This window comes from Numida meleagris, chromosome 5 (genome assembly GCF_002078875.1).
Source record: "Numida meleagris isolate 19003 breed g44 Domestic line chromosome 5, NumMel1.0, whole genome shotgun sequence".
NCBI lineage: Eukaryota > Metazoa > Chordata > Aves > Galliformes > Numididae > Numida > Numida meleagris.
The window spans coordinates 15,786,861-15,808,313 of NC_034413.1; the positions used below are offsets into that span (position 1 = coordinate 15,786,861).

Genomic DNA, 21,453 nt, shown 5'->3' on the forward strand with positions numbered 1-21,453 from the left:
ACAGAATGAATTTTTCCAACCTCACAGATCAAGTAAAAGCAATGCAAGAGTTGTTTCTGCTTTAAATGCAATATAGAATTGGATCTAATGAAGCCTAGGAAACCCTGGGTGGTTAATAAGTTCTAAACTAATTCTCTCCTTGAACTTTCTTAAAAGCAAACTAAATTGCAAACTGAAAGAGCAGTCACAAATTTGGCTTCATTTTGAGTCTCTGCAGCATAGCTTTCTGTTTCTGCATGCATAACATGGCTAAGTATGTGCAAGAAAAATATCTTCCAACAGTTTCCATGATGCAATACAAAAGGTTTGCTGGATTTTACACTAGAGTATATCACTAGAAAGATCCAACAAATATTTAGCACAAAAAGGGGCACTGAAACATGATAACAAACTGACTCCTTATCTGTAACAGATTTTTTTTGTACTGTGGCTACACAGGCTGCAAGAAAATAATCTTTCTTGTTTTGCTTTCATTGACAGATTATTAATGTTGGAAAAGTCCTCTGTCAACCACAAACAATACATTACCGAAGTTCAAACTGTTTAAAATTAGTTTTTGTCTTTTCATTTGGATTACATTTACATGCAGGTTCACAGAATTGTCAAGTAGATAAATGGACTACTTCCCTTTCAATTGCCTACAAAAAACTTGTCAAGAAACATGTTAGAAGACAAAGGTCTTGGGCATCAGTGCTACACACAAAAAACATGTGTAACTCAACTTTAAAATTGCTCTCCTTTTTGAAAGAAGAGATGATATATATTGACAAGCTTTATTATAGCCAATATTATACATTCACAGGATGGGAAAATAATAGCAAATTGAGTATTGTTGCTTTCTATCGTACTCGATTAATGTAAACTAATGGAAGACATTCACTGAAGTACAGATAAAACTTTTTCTGATTTCTGTAAATTCTATAAAGAAAGGGGAAATGTTGAGAGCTTTATTCAAATAGTTCATTCTAGGATTATTTCTGTGATCCACTAATTTATGTAATTCCTCAGAGTGACAGAGAAGTTGCTTCTGCATAGGTTATAGAAAGCCTTATAGCAGTTATTTATGTTTTTACTGGTGACATTTTTTTTTTCTTGGACTGAACATACCGTGATTGTTGAAATGTTGCCTTATGGTTGCCCTCAACATCGTGGTCACGCAGTGAAATATCCCAGCTGCCTAAAAATAGTAAATAGTAATGCTTGTATTTCACCTGAGACTGATTATTTCACATGGCATGTACCCACTATGCACTTGGCCAGTACACCCAGTGCTTAACACCTGATAAATTCCTCTTGAGATGACAACGCTTTTGAGTGTATAGTATAATCCTAAATGTAGGTTTGGTTTTATATATATTTCAGGAAATGTATTTCAAAGTTATCAGTTTTGGATTCTGAAGGTGACTGAATATGTTTCTACAAAAATACAAAATAGGCCCTTTTTTTTTTACAGTTACCTAAATGTCAACTATTGCTGTTAGGGCTAAGTTACACAGTTAACTAAGTTACAGGATGTCATTTCAATAGCAAAGTAACTTGGGGATAAAACTAAATATATCTCAGGGATAAAATTAAATATATCTGGAGTCCCTCCAGGAGAGCAAGTGGACTTCTCCCTTTCCTTCTCGGTTCTTTGCCTCGCCTGGCCAGGCTCTTTGGCCTCCAAGATGAGGTCTCAAGGTGCTGGCTGAAGGCATTTTCTACCTCACTTCTCCAATACTTGTCCAGTGTTAAGGATGATGTCTGCCTCATAACCCAAACAATTTCAAAACTGGAAAGTGAACAGCTGGAAAACTACCCTGGTTGCAGAAGTAGTGGCCAGAATTAAGATCTCAAAACCTTCACACATCTGAAATGCAAACACACAAATTAAATGCTCTAGAAGCACATAATAGTGCAGTATAGTTATCATTGTAGATTTTTCTTCAGAAATGGCTTCACCAATGACTGTTTCTTTGTTGTCTAGACAAATTACACAGCAGTGCTCTCATTCTCTTTCTCAATGCTGTCCACACATGGAAACTCTTCAGCGTGCATCAGATAGTCCCTGCAGTGTGTACAAGGACATAGGACCTTGCTTTCTTTACTATTCAGGCATTTTCAACTAGAATAAGATCTAATAAGTTTATCAGGAATATCAGTTTCCCACTTAATAGCTGATTAAGTAATCTGAAAGATGTCTGCTTGCTTTAGCAAACATTTGAGTGACCAAAGTACAGACTTTTTTATGGTGGATGGTTAGATATATTGCAAGAATTAACTCTGGTGGAAGAGTTAACTCATGAATGAAAGAAGAATTAAGTGAAAGCAGACATGCTACAGAGCAACAGTACAACTGCCCAAGTAGTTATGGAAGTCATAACCTTGCTGTTATTGGTGGTCTGAGCATCAGAAATTCAGGAACTATAAACCATGCTCCAAAAAAGGCCAAGCTCATCATGTTATTCAAGATAAGAGATTTGTGTATGTGCATATAAGTCAGGTTTGGAAACCACTGAAGATCAAACTCTGGGACAGAGGATCCTAAATAGCCAGGTATGTCCTTTAGTTACTGAAGTACTTCAGAAATATATTTCTTCTTTACAATAAAACAAAAACCACACAAGGAATCCAAGATTGTGTTTGCATTTTGAAACTCCCCAGTTACTGAGTTTTTTTAATCTCTAAGCTACAAATTGTCCAAGTGCTTTAGAGCAAGGATTTATTGCCAGTTATTTTTTCTTAGGCTAAGTGCCAGTGTCCTCTTTTAAACTCATGCTTCTGCTCCAGCTGATTCCAGCACAAATCTGAAGGCTTAGGTGACTTCATATACCCTAGACAGAGCTTTCCAAACTCACAATGTGTAGAAGCTTGATATAGCACCTCTGTGCCTATATTGGGAGTTGTGTAAAGCACCTAGATATGTGGTTACTGTGAGTACTGGAAAACTCAACTGCTTTTTTTATTACTGATGCCAGGCACTCTGATACCTCTTGGAGTGGTCTGTGCCATTTGGAAATCCTGCCTTCTACCCACTATTCAAAGCTGAGTGAAGAGAAACTAGCAGACACAATGTTCTGTATGTATCTACAAGCTGCAAAAAGACCTTGATGTTTCAGGCCAAAATTATACTTGTTTTGATAACATCTGCCCTAAATATAGGGTTAAGAAATGATCTTTTAATGCTCTGTGCCAACTATTTTGTATCTCTATCTTTTGTCAAACACTGGAACACTTAAAATTAATAAAAACTAAAGTATTAGTATAAATGTTAACTATCCTCCCCTCCAACAACAAAAAGAAGTGAATATTTAAAAAAACAAAAAAAACTTTGTCAAGATGGAGGAATATTTATTTCACAGGCATGTGACAATTATCTATACTTTGTGCTTGATAATGAAATTTGTGTTGCTTCTCTTATAGGAAAAAGTATGTTTGTAAAAAGACAAACCATAAGACATCTTCCTGGGCTTGATCACAGAGAAGGGAAAGACCCTTCATAATTTCTTGGTATGTTAACTGGTGCTCTTTTGCACATCTCACTTTTAAGTTCAGGGATATCTAAGCTGGCAATTTTTCCATAAGCTATTGGAAGACTTTAAACTGCCAAGTGATTACATGGAAAAATAACACAGAGATAGGGGAGCTGCTTTTTATGTTTGCAGCTTCGGTTGGGCAGGTTGTGCTGTGTCTGAGGACCCACAATTCAGACTGACTTGAAATGGGTATTGTTACTCTAGGCTAAGTTCAGAATGTCCACAGTGACCTGGAGGGACTTACACCTGGTATTATTTGTATGTTCTTTTCCTTTTTTGCGTGTTTTACTACCTTTTATCACTCTCACACATTTGTCTATATGAAAATAACGTCCTACTGTTTTTAAATTGCTTCTAAGTTTGATCAAGGTCCTTTCTTTTTAAAGATGTGTTCACAATTGTGCATTTGAGCTCCTGAATTGGAGCTTGTTCTCAGCAGACCCACTGACATGCAAACTTTGTTTTTGCATCTGACATGTTAACATATGGTGAGTCTAATTGCACAGTTGCAGTTTGGCACTGCTTTAGAGCTGACAGGCTGATAACTTTTTAGCTGCTGCTCAGCTGCAGCTGAGAACATAGAATCATAGAATTGCTCAGGTTGGAAAAGACCTTCCAGATAATCAAGTCCAACCACAATCTAACCATGCTACCTTAACTCTAACAACCCACCACTAAATCATGTCCCTGAGCACCACATCCAAATGGTTTTTAAACACATTCAGGGATGGTGACTCAACCACCTCCCTGGGGAGCCTGTTCCAGTGCTTAACAACCCTAAAAACCCAAAGAAGTTTTTCCTGATATCCAACCCAAACCTCCCCTGGCGCAACTTGAGGCCATTTCCCCTTGTCATGTCACCTGTCACCAGTGAGAAGAGACCAACCCTGCACATGACTGCTTTCAGCTGTTTTCATGGCAAAGAAATTAATCTGACCTCCTGCTGTGGTTTCAGCAAAACTCTTTGGCATGACCTAGAACGAATTAGGAAGACTCACTGATCAGTAAGCAACAGGTAAGAAGAAGCACAGATGGATCTGATCCCTTCCCCATATGAGCACAGGCCAAGGATGGCAGGGAGATTGCCTGTTGTAAGGAGTTTTCCCACCAAGGAATATTATGCTGGCACACACAGCAGCTAGACATATGACTGGCATAGATCCTCTAACTGGAGACAAAAAAAAGAGCAGTAGGAGGAGGAACGGGACAGCAAGAAAATGTACCACTTAAAATGTCACGACAATTTTAGCTCTCACCTTCTCCTAATATGACTATTACATTACTTCAGGCACAAGCTGAAGGGATTGGAGCGAACAAAGGGGAGTAGTTAGCATCACCTCTGAATTAGGATCCTTGCGATTAGCACTGCTCAAGGAGAATGACTTTTATTTTTTAATAAAACCAAGAGGGAATTTCTGCTAGAGTAGTGATGGCTGGGCAAAACCAAGTGTGCCTACAAAACACCGTGCTGTAGCAAAACCACAGTTTTCGAAGACGTAAAATTTTCCATCATATTTAGATACCATGTCTAAATAAAAAGGTTTTTGCTTACGTCTTTCTTGGCACATATTACATTTAAATTACAAAATATGCAATGGGAGGAAATGACCCATGTGAACTGTCAGAGCTCTCTTCCAGTTCCCCTTTGAAGAAAACTGAAGACATCGTAGTGAAGTTCTGCATCAGCAGTCATTTGGGGGCAGCCTCTGGACATGAAGCCTCCAACTCAACTCGTCTCCTAGTGTGGCACGCATTTTTCCTATCACCATTTCCTCCTGTTCTTAGAATCGATTTAACAGATAATTCTAGACATTCTTATTCAAAAGTGCCCCATTTTTCAGATTAAAAACAAACTAAGCATTTCTCAGAATATATGCTTATATCTCTCTTACTCACTCTAAATCCCTACATACACTTTTGGCATCAGTCAACCTGCCATCTGAGCCAGGCTACCACAGACAAACTGAAGGGGGATGAATAGTCAGTTACCTGCAAGAATGAAGTCTTAGGGTGTAATTGAACTAATCTGCTCAGGGCTTTAGAAGGAAGAAAACTGGTTTTAGGTGTGATGCTGTGTATCAGCAATGCAGTCACAATGTGTTTCGGTACTCTTACCATGCTGAAAGTATGCTGACTCAACAGTGAAAACACTGTACAACATAGCAGTGACTCAAAGAATTTTACAGCAGTCTGGCATTTATGCAGTAGCATAACCGTGAGTCTCCTCTCCTTTTTCCTGCTAGTAAGTCTTCTTCTAGTTCCATGTTTCAGAAGTAAAGCAAAAAAATCTGAGTTCAGAAAGTTCCCTGCTTTGGACAGAATGACTTTTACATTCAAGAGGGACTGGTTTGCCTTCATTTTTGTGTATGACTATAATAATAACAGCAACAAGCAAGGCACATGCAAGAGTCTGCAATGCGGTTGGCAAAGCTACAATATATTACATATTTTTAAAGTTCCATATGCCATTTGAAAAGACAAAGGGTAAAACTAATGCAGTATTACCAAAAACATTTGACAGAAGCAGGGCAGACTAGAAAAGACTGTATGTCTAAGGCTGATCTAGACCTTCTGATTTAGAACAAGATTAATAACAGAAGGCACAGGCACACTCCTGTATATAGCATTATTTTTTTCTGAAGAGATTTTCCAGTAGTCAAGAATATGTTTAGACTTGAGAAATTTTAGGATGTAGCATATGAATCAGCATCTTGTTTTTTGGATGAACAGATAATGAATCATTGCTTTTCATTCTCTATCTGTACCTACGATATGTTGCATAAAAAGGGACAGGCATACTATTTCATTTTCTGGTATACCTGCAGGGTGTTCACAACCTGATTTTGGAGGTAACAGCCCGGATGATAAGGTGTCTTTTCTAAAACAGAGACATTCCATTGACCAACACCCCATCCTGCTCTCAACATTGCGTGCTATGACTAGCTGAGAAGTTTCTCCTTAAATACCTTCTTCACAGGATGTTCAAATACAGACAGTATGAATTATGGCTATTATCTTGAGAAATCAAACGTGGTGTGTAATGGTAGTGATAAAATGCATATAGCATTTCTACTCTACCACTCTAATACAGAGATAGACTTTATTTTCTCTCATGCTCACCATGAGATTACCATGAGAAAAAAGCTACAAATGCGGTGACGTTCGCTTTCCACTGGGACTAGAGAGTTTTAAAAAGTTAGCACTGGATGGAAAAAGAGTTATTAAGCTTTATTGTTTAACATTTTATTTCCCATCTTTGATCCCAAAGGACATAATCACAACTTCCTCACCTGTAATAGGTCTGCGTGGCTGGGCACTTGCTCATTCAGGGATAGCCTGTTCTTGTCTACTGCAGTGAAATACACCTATACAGGAACATGTAAAAATGTTAAGAGATTTAAGAATGGATTTTCTATAATCCAGGAGAATAACATGAGAGCTATACCACCCATACTGTGTTTTATTCTGTTTCCTCTCTTGCTCTCTAAGAAGGGATCCTTGGTAGAACTCCTTGCTAAAGGGAGAGAGGAAGTTTTTAAAAAACTCATTAACACAGAATGGCTAAAAGAACTTGCCAGAAGGGATGTGTGTGGGTTAGACTAGCATTTGAGCAACCTTAAGTGGTCTGAAGCAAATGTTTGTTGGCATAGGAGCAGCATGGTTCAGAAAGAACTTCAGATAGAAAAACTGAAAGGTTGCCAGCCAGAATGTTTAAATGAGGTGAGGTGAAGTAGTACTGAAAATCTTAGTGGCTTCTGCTAAGCTAAGAGGGAAGTAAGCTTTGGGTAAAAGTTTATGGGAGAGAAAGTGGAAGTGGGGTGAAAGAGTTCAATGAAGACTTGGAGCCAGAAGGAGTGAGAAGAAGGTGAAACGTGAACTGAAAGCATGAGAAGGCACACAACCAAAGGGAAGTAGAAGAAATAGGAAGATGACAGCGACACACAGGAAAATAAACATGTAGTGCCAAAGCAAAAGCTTCTGAAGATGTTTGAAGTGGGCCTATATCCATAACTGATGAGGCAAGCACAGTAAATGGCTTGTGTATCCGCATTTGGGAGGGCTGAACAACAGTTTTATAGATAGGTGTAAATGAGTGCCATTTGGAAATGGTAGCAGATTTAAATCAGAAGTCATGAAGGCCTGAGAGAACAATTGCAAGTCTGTTTTCATTGTCTCTTCCACTCTTTGTACTGATGACTGAGATCATATATGAGAGAAGGATTTTCAGAAGTCTCCCAAACCACAAATAAAATGTAACTTATTGTATGCCAAAATACAGATAACTGCTGTTTCCTAAACAAACCAAAGAGCACTGAAGAAATTACACAAATATCAATATCAAATACCAAACTTTAGATTTACAGTCTGCCACAGCAAACAAAGTTCTGCCTTTGTTCTGCTGAGAGAACACCATGAATCTTGTTTAAAATCCTGATATGAAGGCCAAGGGAAGTGATTACTCTGCTTAACTGGGTACTTCTGAAGTTGATTCTGTAGTACTGTGTCTAATTTTGGTTCCCTCAATAAAAGCCTCATGGTCTAACAAGGAGGGGTGAAACCAGTGGAGAGTCACCAAGAGAGTTGGGGGACTGCAATGTGCTACCACATGGCAGGCTGCGGGAGCAGTTCCCTTGTTTTGCAGAAGAAAAGGCTCAGTAATGGTGGATCAGAGCATAGTCTTCACCTACTGAAAGCGGGACGATAGAGAAGATGGAGCCAGACCTTTCCCCAGTGGTGTGCAGCAAGAAGAAAAAAGGCAAGTGAGATGTTGTAGCTAAGACATTCCAGTTATAAATGGAAATATATTACAAGAGTGGTTAAGCATGGGCAGAAGTTGTCTAGAGAAGCTGTGGACTCCCTATCCTTTGCATGTCGGCTGGACAAGCGGCCTGAGGAGCCAGATCTGACTTTGAAGCTAGACTTGTTTTGAAGACAAGACTGGAACAGATGACCTCCAGAGATCTCTGCCTGTCCCAGTCATTCTATGACTGTAGTTCTCCAGGGAAATATGAAAGATTTTTCTCACTGATTAAATACATTTTAAAGATTGCAAAACATACTGTAAGCATTATTGCATATGTGGAGCAAGCACATTTTGACAGCAAACTCACTGTGTTCTGGGAAGCAGTATCCAAGAATAACCCAAGGAAACTAATTTATTGCAAATATGTTATTTAGGCCGTAGATCTCTCTATGCTCAGGGGCTCTATTTCCCCACCCGCTGCGGGATGAAACAAGACTGATGCTGTTACAGTCCTTGGATTTGAGAGGCTTCATTCTTTCCAGCAAATCTAAAGATGAAATTAATCTCTGTGTGAAGTTTGAGCCCTGTGAAACTGAAGAAATATATGTATATGTGTGTTTATATTATGCATCCAAAAAGAATGCTGAAATAAGTAGGTCACATCCTAGGAAACTCCTATTTTAAGGTTGAAGTGATTAGAAGTCAGACTAAACCTGAAAGAAAAAAGGTTCATTCATCCCTTAGACCTATGCCATAGTGGAGCTCTTTCCCGCAACAGAGCAAATCCAAGAAAAACTCAACACAGAATTTCACTGTATTAATTTTCAAGCACTGCTCTTCCCTTGTGATACACAGGACAAAAAGGACCTTGTAAGAGAACATAAAATACAGACATGGATCACTTCTCTTCAGTGGCAGCATAAGAAAAGGAGCATTATTCAAAGACTTACAAACACTGTGTGAACATATTGCAGATGTCAGTTGGACTGCTATTAAATACAGCAATGCTCATTCAGGATGAAGGGTTCTCATAAAAGTGTTCAACATAAATCTTACAAGAATGGAAATCATACTGAAAAATCACGTGACTCATGCAAAGTTGTAAGGAATTTTTCACACCTGCATAAAGAGGTCACCTATTTGCTTGAAAGACTGTGAGGAACAAAAGACTTCCCATGTAACTGCCAAAAAGTGTCTATTCAGTCAGTATTTGCTTGGTCACACAGAAACCAAAAAGCACAAAGCAGAACTTCACTTGCTGGCTTTTTTTTTTTTTTTGGACAAGACTTGATATTCAGCAGAGTTATTTTCTCCACCTGGCTCGTTGAAAAAAGAATAAACACTGATTACCTATATGCAGCAGTATGATTTATATGTATGAAAAGTTTGGCAACAAAATCTCACAAAATCTTTTTGGATGTTTGGTTACAAATAAAGAAAAAAGAAATTTCGTTTCCAAAAATACTGAAATACTACTAAAGAAATACTGTATTTCTTTCAGACGTCTAGGACAACCTTTATGTTCTCAAAAACTCATCTGTATTCACAAGCCAGATATATATGTATTTTAAGTTGTACTTATCTATACAATATATGAAAGTTTCCTTTTATTTATTCTTGTGGATCTTTCATTGGAAGTTCAGACTATTCCAAGAATGAATACCTACAGTCGCATTCTTCCTTCTTTCAGTTTTCCTTTCCCTTTTTACCTTAGGTATCAGCAATTTATGACAATGCCACTACTGTGGCATTGTTTTTATTTCTTTTGTTGCTTACTATATACAAACAAAACAATTATACTTTCAAAAGACAACATTCTTATAAATGCTATGTAAGCAAATCCTGCTTGAAATATCCTGAATTCAACATAATCACATTACACACACTTTTAATTAGTTTATGATATATTCCCTTGCTTTTCTATGACAGTTGTTTCAGAAAACAATGTACTTCTACGGAGCACTACATTTCCGATGTGATGACACATCTACCATCAACTAACCTGTCATTAATGTCTTCTTAAGATTAGAAATTTTAAATGAATTTCTAGGCTCCAATGCAGTTCAAAGCTCTCAGTTTCTAGGAACTTAAATACAACCTTACAAGGTTCTGCGATGCTATCCTGGCAAGAACCATTGCTAGCAACCTAGCAAGAAGGAAGCCGAGAGCCCCTGCCCATGCTGAAAGATTTAGGCCCCAGCGAAAATGACTGTTCTTATGGTTGCTATAGGAAAATCTAAAATTCATCCATCTTTGCATAATTTCTCAGTGAGTTTGGTGGCTTGACCCTTTCTCCAGGGGATAGGTGTATTTTGCTGGGCAAATCTGCAAGGCAGCCTGATTTCTCCAAACAAATTGCAAATGTGTAGGAAACTGTCAGACTGTCAAAGTCTGAGTTTTCAAGCGTCTAACAATGAAATTCCTGGAATCGCGAAACATTTTTAAAACTTGCTATTTCCATTCCCAACAGTTTATATCATTTTTTAATTTTTTTAATTGATTTACTTTTTACCTTCTTTCATTCAAAAGATAAAAGCTTATTCCCAAATCAGCACGTTAAAAAAGAAAAAAAGAAAAAAAAAACACTTCCGGAGTTTTCCAAATCTTAGCAGTACTGTCAGTATAAAGAGGAGCTTTGTGGTCACTGCAGTACTTTTTCTAGACTTTCTGTGATTTGAGCCATGAGGTATGGAGTAATGAGGACTGCAAAAAGATAAAAACTAAATTATTCCTTTTACCGACTGTGCCAGTGCTAAAGAAATCCCTAAAACAACACTGGAGTTTCCCAGGAACAGTTTTCTTGGTCCACATTTGTAACCATAAGAAATCCTCAAAGTTCACTGAAGGGCTCTGAGAAGTAAGAAAAAAAATAAGTTTCTGTTAAGACTAAACCAAGCTTCTGCTAACTGTATTTCATCTGATAAATCACTGATTTTATGTTCTCAAAGGTCTACAGGCTCAACTCAGTTTGGACTTCCCTAGCCTTGATGCATACGCGAATAATTGTTTGCATCATAACCACAGTCATAGAAACCTGCTGCCCAACCTCATAGATAATATCAATTTACAAAGATTATTCTTATTAGCAGAGAGCTGATATTGAACACAAGAGCTCAATTTATTAAATGGCTGGTGGAAGCCTTGTGTGACTGTGGTGTCCCCTGAGCTGATGGGCCACGACTGTGCTACCACAGATACTCTTTTATTAAAGCCCTTCTTTATGTGTGTTGAGAGATGCTGTGGGAACTGAGTGTGTGCCAGCCAAAATCTAATGTGTATTTTCTATTTTCTAGCAATCACAGAATTTTGCCTTGGATTAGCAATTGATTTTAGCCTCAAGCCTAAAATCAAATCAAGAACATCCCTGTTAAATTGTATAGTATTACTGCATTGAGCTAGCATTACTCTCTGACCCTGCAAACAGCAGCAATTTTTCAAGGGACGTGTTGTTATGCAAGTAAATGGAGATTTATAATTTTTTCTCTCTGGGATTTATTCTACGAATGTGGTTGTGACCAAACTATGCTCTCAGGAAATGCTTTCTTATCTTTGCTTACAAAGGCTTCAATTAAACACTGAAGGCCATTCAACTTCTTCCATACTCACAACTGCAATATATCTCCTTTCTTCCTGCCTGAAGCTCTGGAGGAGGGGAAGAACATAGCAACCTAAAGTAATAAAGCCAAAGAGTAAACACAGAAACATGCTTAATTACTCCATTTTGGAGAACGGATTGAGAGAAGCAGCTCTTTCATTCTCCTCTGCCATGAAATTACCAGAGCCAACAAATGAATGACCAAGTCGTCCGATAGCTGACAGAAACCCAGTCGCTTATTACCGGCTCTAAAAGCCACTCATTGAAAAAGGAGCTGGCTGGATCAGACAGGTGAAGAACAGCAAGACCTGCAGCTCTGTCTGCATAAACAAGCATTCACAGGGGAGCTAATGCTGTTGGTCTTTGAGCAGAATACCTCAAACCTGACTGCCTGCTTGCCACAAAGCAACCTGCGTGGGCTCACCAGAGAGCCAGCCTGCGTGCTACCTTGCCTAGGAATAATGCAGACTGCAATCTATTTTGAAAAACAAACATTTAAAGTTTTCTGAAACTACGACGACAGTTTAATTTGTTAATTTGTTGCAATTTTACACTTAAAATGCAGCATTTTCAGAAAAAGGGCCAGAAGTAGTACCAGAGGTCAGTGTTGGTTTTCTTGCTACAGAGCCAATAAGGTACAGCCGCCTCTTATGTGATCCCCTAGCCTCTCCCAGCAGTGCATTTCTCCCTGTACTTCTCTGTGCACCCACAAGTGTCAGGAAAGTGGCTATGACTCAAAGTGCTGTCAAACACACAGTGAGACAATGATTTTTTTTTCCTCTGGAGCTGCTCCTATTTTAGCAGCCCGGTTTGAAAGGGGAGATGGGCAGACAAATCTACATTTTTAAGCTTCCGATGACAGGAGAGTTGCTGAACCAAAATAACCAGAAACCTGAGTCCTGTTATAAAAAGCACAGATAGAAGACCATCACTGACAGTGCAAACTGTTCTACTACCTCAGCTAACCCCAGCAGTGTTCCTCAGTGCAGGGACCTCTCATCAAGTGAGGAAAGAGCAGCTCTGGCTCTGCACAGCCCTCTCTGCTTGCAGCCAGAAAATGGGGCAGCACGCTGTGGCCATGAACGGGGCTTCAGGTCACTGAGTAGCCACTGAGCTGCTGGGTGCAGTCCATATTTACTAACTTGGGCAACAGCATGTCCATGAAAAGCTCCGCATCTCACTAGTGTTGTTGTTTTTTTTTTTTTTTTTCCAAGCATATCACCTTAAATAATCTTTGATAATGTTTTCTAAGCCGGGAAAAATAGAGTATTTAAACTCAACAGGAACAAAACATTTTATAGTGGCAAAAAAATACAGCAAGCTGTTCCACAGTAGTAGAAACATGTGCAGCAAAGGGTACTTGCTGCAACTGCTTGTGTGCAGGCTTCAAGCATGACTCAGCCTGGAATAAAACGGCCCAGAAGTACTACGGGACAACAACTTCAACAGCACAGGCTCATAACACTTCTCTTGAGTTGCTCATTCACGCTTTGAAATGTATAAATACAGGACATTTGCTAAGTGCCAGCTGTGTGCCCAGTGCTCGTTTATGCCCTTGGAGGTCTTGGGCCTCAATTTCAACCCCTGGCAGCAGCATTTGTAGCTCAAAAGAAAAACAAAAAACAAAAAAAACAAAAAAACCAAACAACATACCCTGCAACCAGCAGGGCTTGAAGAGCAGTTTTCCGGCACATTCCCTAAGCAAACAATGAGGAAATATCATCTGCCATTGAGAGGGAGCAAGCAGTCATTGAGAGACAAGGAAATGAGAGACGTGACATGGGGAGCAGAGGATCATGGAAGGTCATCCTGAATAGATGGCAGCAGGGAACAGGCCAAAACCTCCCCAGTACTCGTCTGCACTGCCAGGTAGCATTTCATGCTCCATCTGGGTGACACTTTGTGTCACGTACTGGCACGAAGGGCAGGAACTTCAGTCACCAAGGGTCCTGCTAAGGAACTGAAGCCTTTCTGTCCTATGAATGCTTTCATTATACACACACAGGCAGTGTATAAGACTGCATGCCACACTTCAGTCATTAGAAGAGCCTTCTCCTTCCAGCACTTTCAAGGCTGTTCGTTTCTCGGCTTCTATGCAGCCTGAATCCAAAAGGGAGGCATCGCTGTCACCTGCCTGTGCTTATGTGCTGTTTCCTAACAACCTTTCACGCACAGCACTACAGCCTTTCATTCACAAACCATGTAAAGAAAAATGATTTGGATGAACCAGAAAAACCCTGTTATCTTCTATTCTTCTTCACTGTAAGCCCCCTTTGCTTCACGTGGAGCATAGTGCTTCCTGTTATTCGTTGTGCATGGTCTCGTCTACTGATAAAAGCTCAGAATAGCTCACAGACTCAGTATCACATTGTACGGCATGAGTGCAGGGCTGCCCTTGGGAGAGTGGGCAGGAAGGTGACAGTGAAACCGTGCAGCCACACCAGGCTCACAGAGCCAGGCAGCAGTGGGGGCAGGCAGTGATGGTGTCACTGTGGTGATGCTGCAGAGGCCGTGTGCTACTGCTTTCTGTCCCTTTGCTCTAGAAATAGCTAACAGCTACAACGTGGGAAGTACAGCAGGGCCTCCAGCACCCTCAGACTACTGTGTGTGGGAGGGGAGCAGCCAGCAGCACCATGCCAATGAAACCTCCAGCTTTTTGTCACTGAGGACAAGGACAGGTATAGCCCAGGATGACAGACTTCAGGCCCTGGCAACACAGGCCTCCAGCTCCTGTTCATCAAATCTGACAGTCTGTAGTTTCAAGCTGGCGTTACTCTTGTTCTGCTAGGTAGCATCCTGCTATAGCAGCAAAAGGAAGAAGCCCCAAGTTGACAGGCTAAACAAAATCCACTTGGATGGCCCATATAGCAAATCTGTTTGCTTTCCTGGCGGTGGGAAAGGCCTGCTACCATTGAGCCCCATTTGAAGCTCCTGCCGCCCCCGAGCCGTACTGCGGCCACGTCACCCCCTCTCTTTTCCAGGGGATGCAGGGGGTGCAGGCAGTCTGACCGGGACAAAGGAGAGCTCCCCATTCCAAACACTGCTGTGAGACACATATCCTCCAACTCAGCCAGCACCCTCGGCCATATACAGCCAATGCAGCAGGGCTCGGGCTCTTAGGGGGAAGGAATACAGAAGTTATTTCAAGCACAGCAGTTTTAGAAAAGGCTTTGCGGGGGGCGGAAAGGAGAGCCCTCGATGCGGCAGGAGGCAGCAGCACACCAATACCCCTGGGCTAGCATCACCCCATGCAAACAATAAAAATCGCCATAGACCCAGGGGGCGGCACTAGGCGCCGCCCGCCCCGCAGCCGCGGCCACGTGGAGCGACAGCGGCCTCTCCCCCCGCGGGCCCGCGGCACGCACAGCCCCGGCACGCACAGCCCCGCCGCGCCGCGCCCCGGGGCCGGGCCGAGCCCGGCGCATAAAGGCGGTGGCCAGAGGGGGCTCTGGAGCAGCCGCGCCGCGCTGCCCGTGCGCTGCCGCAGGTGAGAGCCGCCCGGCCCGGGACGCCTCTGGCTGCGCTGCGCCTGCTCTCGTTCGGTTCGGTTCTGTCGTGCGCTTCCAGCCCCGCAGAAGGAAGTAAGTAAAGGGGAGGGGGGAATAAAATCGAGCTTCGTCCTTTTGGGGAATGAATCTTAAAACTTGCACTGCGCTCCTCTGATTTTTATCAGGCTTGCAGAAGCACTTAGCACTTGTGTAGTGCCTTGTGAATGCTGCTGAACCCCATCATCTTTTGCTGGCAGATTTTTGCCTCTTGTAGTAGCCTAGCTGTTCCGTTGTGCTTTTTTTCTGTTTTGTTTTTAATGTTGTAAAACCCTCGGAGCAGCAGCCTATGGAGCTGGTCATGAGAACTATAGAGAGAATACAATCCTGTTTCTGGTAGAAGCCAAACAAAACTTGATAAATTTGATGACGGTGCTCCACTACCTATTATGGTAAATGCTGCCACAGTTTAAGGAAAAAAAAAAAAAAAACAGCAAGGAGAAGAATGAAGAGGTCAGTGCAGATTCTGCTTTTTTGGCAGTGCTCTGGAATACCAGTGAGAACACTGGGAAGGAGAATGCCATTTATTTAAGTGACAAAGCAAGTGCACTTGCTTCCCATGACTCAACAGAAATCTGTATTTCCAGCAAGGATGGAATCTTTACCAGAAGAAATGCACTGCAGCTGGAGCCCCTTCCACAAATATTCCTGCTAACTGACCACGGTTTCAGAGTCATAGAATCACAGAGCATCTTGAGTTGGAAGGGACCTGCAAGGACCACAGAGTCCAACTGCTGGCTCCATGTAGGACCATCTAAAACTCAAATCATAATTCTGAGAGCATTTTGTAAAATAATTGTAGTTTTCATAATCTGAGAGATGGGTTTAGGAATAAATCTTAACAAATAAAACTGTGGCATTCTTATCGAATGCTTGCAGTAGGCTTTAGGCATGGTCTTTGGGGGTTATAAGGGATATAAGGTGAAGAAAAAGACCTCCTTCAGCTCCTTTATTCTTTTCCCCATTTACCCAGCAGTCAATGTTCACAGTACAAACCAGCTTTCTTAACTAGACCTAGGTTAATAGCTCATACTCGATTTAACCAAAGCTAGCTTGCCTAGCAAATGCACTTGTGATTATTCAGAGCCCTAAGGTGATGGTTCTGCATTGTGGTACGTAGCATCCCAGCTGATGCTCTGATGGGATAGGTAATGTGATTAATGTAGTGCTGTCTGCTCAGATGCAGCAGCTGATCCACCTTGTTGGAATTTCAAGACTCGGCTCAGAGTCTCTGAAAGAAATTGAAGTGGATGAGCACTTTCACTGTAACTCGATCTGTTTATGCTGGTACACTAGAATGTTCTTTTGTGCATTTTCAGGAAAATGTGTTTAATTAGCTGTTACTAAAATCCATGTTTCAGAGGTTTGGAAAAAGCAAATGAGATTACATTTGTATTGAAAGATTGCAGAATTGCCAAGAAATGACAGTTCAGGACAGGAAACAGAATGAGCATACTGTCAATATTAATTTAGGCTGCATTATTTAAAGCTGTGCAAAGAGCAGAACATGAATAATTAAGATAGCAGATGAAGCAGATATGCATTCTTAACAAGCTTTTCCCTGATGTAACAAAAAATAACGTGGTGTCTTTCTGCTCATTTCAGAATGATTCAGATCTTAGATCCGAGACCCTTGCCAAACTCCATCATGCCTGTGGACGTGGCCATGAGAATCTGCTTAGCCCATTCACCACCACTGAAGAGCTTCCTCAGCCCCCTTGAGGGCTGCCAGAGAAGTAACTTTGTGAACAGATTCAAACCTCTCAGACCGTGTCTCCATGTGAAACGTGACTCTGAGGCACAGAAGAGTGACTGGAACCACTCGGCAGCCCGAGCCAAGAAGCGAGTTGTGTTTGCAGACTCAAAGGGGCTCTCCCTGACAGCAATACACACCTTCTCCGAATTCCAGGAACACCCTGGCTGGGACCTCCAGTTTGACCTTATAGGTCTTGAAAATATAACATCTAACCTGAAGCTTCATGAGGAGAAAAACTTGATTCTGGATTTCCCTCGTCCCTCAGCTGACTACCTGGACTTCAGGAACCGCCTGCAGAAGAACTTGGTCTGTCTGGAAAACTGCAGCCTACAAGAGAAGGTGCTGTCGGGCACGGTGAAAGTAAAAAACGTGAGCTTTGAGAAGAAGGTTCAGGTTCGAATCACCTTTGATACGTGGAAGACTTACAGGGACATTGAATGTGTATACATGAACAATGTTTATGGCGATTCTGAAAACGATACCTTCTCATTTACTGTTGACTTGCCTCCTGCCATTCCTTCTCAAGAGAAAATAGAGTTCTGCGTTTCCTACCAAAGCGGAGAGCGTACCTTCTGGGACAATAACGAGGGGCAGAATTACAAGATTCTCCATGCAGAGTGGAAATCTGATGGTGTTCGGATACCATCTGCCACAAAAGACTGTGTAGATGTTCCGACTCCAAGGAGAGGGCAGGAGAGAGAGCCTGATCAGCTTGGCAGCCCAAGGCTGTCCTGTGGCCTCTTCCCCCGGTGGCAGAGCTCGGGTGGGATTGAAAATTCATCACCATATTGGTGATAGACACTAGCTTGGAAGTGTTCTTCCACTTGGCAGCAAACTAGTGTTAGCTTTCTGGTTCACATACTATATAGCAAAACCACCAGGTTTTGTTATATAGTGTATATTTAACTATATAGTATATATAATGGCAGGTGTGGCTGTCTGTACAACTCCAAACTCAGCAGTCTGTGGGACTTGTTAAGCCATATTATGTTATTGAAGTTCTTAGCCAAAACTTATCCTTGGAAAGAAAGACAAACAAGATAAAACCCATGTGTATACCAGCTACTAGAAATAGCATGCATGTATCTTGAGTATACGCCACTTGCTTTCTGCTGTTGTCTCTCCTGGGTCATTAGGCAAGAGACTCTTGTGAGGAACTATGGAAGGTGACAGTGTCTTAGCAAGCTGTAGCAACTGTGTGTGTGTGTGTGTGTGTGTGCGCGCGCAGAGGTGTCACAGGAACAGAACATCACAGTCCATCTTGTGCCTGTTACTGCAGCAGAGCTGAGGCAGTGCTCTCAGGACCGAAGCTTGCAATGACCTACATGCTTGTAGCAGTGGCAGGTAGGACTGCATGGCTAGGATTTGTGGCTTCAATACAGGTTAGGAGATTTGGAGAGGATAATGGAAAAGTGGGAAAAGGGGAAGAGGTAAGATGTGCTGTATAACTTGGAGATGAACAATGTATTGATGTGGTCTTCAAAGCTGGCTTTGTAAATACAAGGAAAAGTTCATGAGATTAAAAAGGAGAATACAGAAAATGATGCAAAGTGAGTGGTGGAAGTGACCCCTACTTTGGGAAGGCATCTCTGACCTCATTGGCCGTGGGAACAATGGATATCTTGCATTTAAGATCAAATCTAACCTTGATTTCTACCTTCATCATTCTATTCGCTTGTCAGGCAGATGGTTACCTTCTAATGTTAAAAGAAAAATGTGCCTTTAAAAAAAAAAGTTACTGTACATGCCAAAAGTAAGGGCTGAAGCCAAGGTTAGTTTATAGAACAGACTGAGTGGTTTGTAAGTGTCTTAGTCTGTGGCAGAATTAGACAATTTCACTCATTGCCTGATCTAGTCGTACAGCACCTAATGGCTAAGTATCCTGCTCCCTATTGCAGAGTCAGAGATAACTTTTGAAAAAGTGTGCAATATAGGAAAGGTCCTTCATATTGAAGACAGTGAATTAGCTGCAGTTGGTGAAAGCTAATTTCTTTTAAAGAGCAGAGTTGCTGCTAGTTTTTTTTGGAATGAATATAGGCTTGCACATAAATAGAAAACTGCTCAGTTTTATTGTACCTCATTTTTGAAGTTTTTTTTAAACTAATATGTATTTTATATCATATGCTTGTAATTTAGCTTTCTGAGCTGTAAACATGGTCTGTGTTTCATGCAAGACTTGTGTGGGGAAACTGTCCAGCACATACTCAGCAGGTGTAAATACTGGCACACCTTTTAGCTGTACAGAAGTGGTGTTAACATCAAAATACATGTGACTTGTATAATAGCCTGAGTCTGAAGCTACTTGCAATGCAATGAGAAGATAAATGCTAAGATGAAGTAAGTCTCTTCCACTAATTGCACTTTTTTTTTCTATGTAACCCATGCTGTTAAGTGTCAACTAGCTATTTTAAGAATAAATTGTATTTTGATAAACATGGTTCTTATTGAGTCAACTCAATCTGCTAATTTCATTACTTCTTTAAACAACTGCAGCTCCAACATGAGCGTGAGGCACAGCAGCCTTGCTCTGTGCCATCAGCTATGGCTGAAGCTGAATATGGTGTGGTATCTTGACACAACTTCTGATGTTTTCCTGAAGATGAAATCCAAACTCTTTACTAAATAAGAGGCTTTCAAGAGTGCTAGCCTTACAAGTTGTCATTCAAAACAAACAAAAAACACCTCCATCTCACCCAACTGGAATATTTTGGTTTGACACATTCCTCAGGGGCTTTTCCTGTTCCAAGGGTACATCTACCTCAGTCTGGTGGCCAGTTTCCTGCTGAACTATAGCATATGTGATGCATGCCTGGGTGCACCTGGACAGCAGCACTTAATGTCTTCTGGCTCACTTTCACATGATACTTCAGGTTGTTATCTCAGCTGCATCTCTGCAGCTATTGCTGCTGTTCTGGGGAGTGGGAGGTTTTGTCTCTCTCCTTACGCATGGGAACCAGCTCAACTGCCATCAGTACCAAACAACTCACTGGAGAAAAATGTCTGTCTTTGAGCCAGTATTTCACCTTTGACGCTGTTGTGTGGACCCACCCTTGCAGTTATTTAGGGTGGAGAAAACACTAAATAAACTACACAGTGCCTCAAGTCTGCAGAGGACAGAGGGGTCTGACACATCCCTGCTTCTGCTAGGTGCCAATTTAGACTAGCACAGAGCAGGAGCAGCCTAGCCACCATGGGTTGTACACCAGGTACTTTACATGGGATTTCCCAAAACATTAAGAAAATGCAGTGACAAGATGCAATCTAGTTCAATCTGTTGCGCACAAAGTCAGCGAGGGAGCTAGTTTTAATTATGAAAAAGCAATTCCAAAAAGATGAGACAGCATGGCTTTAACAGCAAACATAGGGGGAGCAAACATAGGGTTTCCAAATTGTGAAGCCTACAGTGGATGCAGAACTCTCTCCATCTACCAACCTCAAGCTCTACTAAAGCAAAATAGTACTTCATAAATAACTTGGTGTCTTTCTGTGCTGGAGCTCTTGGACCATGACACATACTGCACCATCCTGCTATAGGAACAAAAAGTGAACTGAAGAGAGATTTGTAACGCGTGGCTCGAAGGCTCCTCTGTCTCAGTATGGGACTTCACTCAAGAAAAACAAAAGCAAAGCTACTGGGTAGAGCGGAAGCCTTCCGCTATGAGGAAAAGCAGCACTTCTTGTCCTCCAGCCAAGTTTTGTGACCAGCCATCACAACTCAAAATGCTTACTTGTCCTTCTCTTGACTGAGACATAAATCACCTTAAAATACCAGAAAACAGCTCCTTTTAAACAAGGCTTAGCTTTAAGCCAACTTCTGTGCCAAGATGCCTTGCAAGATCACATTTGCCCAGTGGACAGGCAGTGCTTTTGCTGTGTCTCAACATTTCCTGAGAACATAATTAGAATTTACACAGGCAATTAATGAATGTCATCTTCATTAATTACACTTAAATGAATTACCATAATTTATATGGTATATTTGGTAAATTAATGGTTATATGGTAAATTTTAATGTAATTATATATATACGAAGCATAAGCTTCCATCCCTTTCAGACAGTTATGAGCTTTAAAATGAAACATAGTAAAGAGCAAAAGGTTTCAGTGAGGCCAAAATAAAAATAAGGTAAGGCTGCCCTCAATCTTCTCTTGAGATATCTCTCCTCCTGTTTCAAGAATCAGCTGTACTGCAGCCATTCCTGACTGGTATTTGCTTAATCTGCTCTTACAGCCCTCCAGTGATGGAGGCTTCATGTCTCTCTAATTATTCTTTTCTCTTCTTACCTTAAAGGAGGCTCC

At 41.2% G+C, this 21,453-nt stretch overlaps 1 protein-coding gene and 1 long non-coding RNA gene across 2 annotated transcripts in view; one reads left to right on the forward strand and one right to left on the reverse strand.

The window, feature by feature from the left end:
• LOC110400326 overlaps window positions 1-21,453 on the reverse strand; it is a 50,470-nt gene that overhangs the window by 4,589 nt on the left and 24,428 nt on the right. Inside the window, exon 6 of the long non-coding RNA XR_002439750.1 lies at window positions 6,806-6,880. This is a non-coding gene — a long non-coding RNA (uncharacterized LOC110400326). The remainder of the gene's footprint in view (window positions 1-6,805; window positions 6,881-21,453) is intronic.
• On the forward strand, window positions 15,239-19,613 carry PPP1R3C (protein phosphatase 1 regulatory subunit 3C). The gene is made up of 2 exons (XM_021400123.1): window positions 15,239-15,435; window positions 17,005-19,613. The coding sequence occupies exon 2, from the start codon at window positions 17,006-17,008 to the stop codon at window positions 17,948-17,950; it is 945 nt and encodes a 314-aa protein (XP_021255798.1). The 5' UTR covers window positions 15,239-15,435; window position 17,005; the 3' UTR covers window positions 17,951-19,613.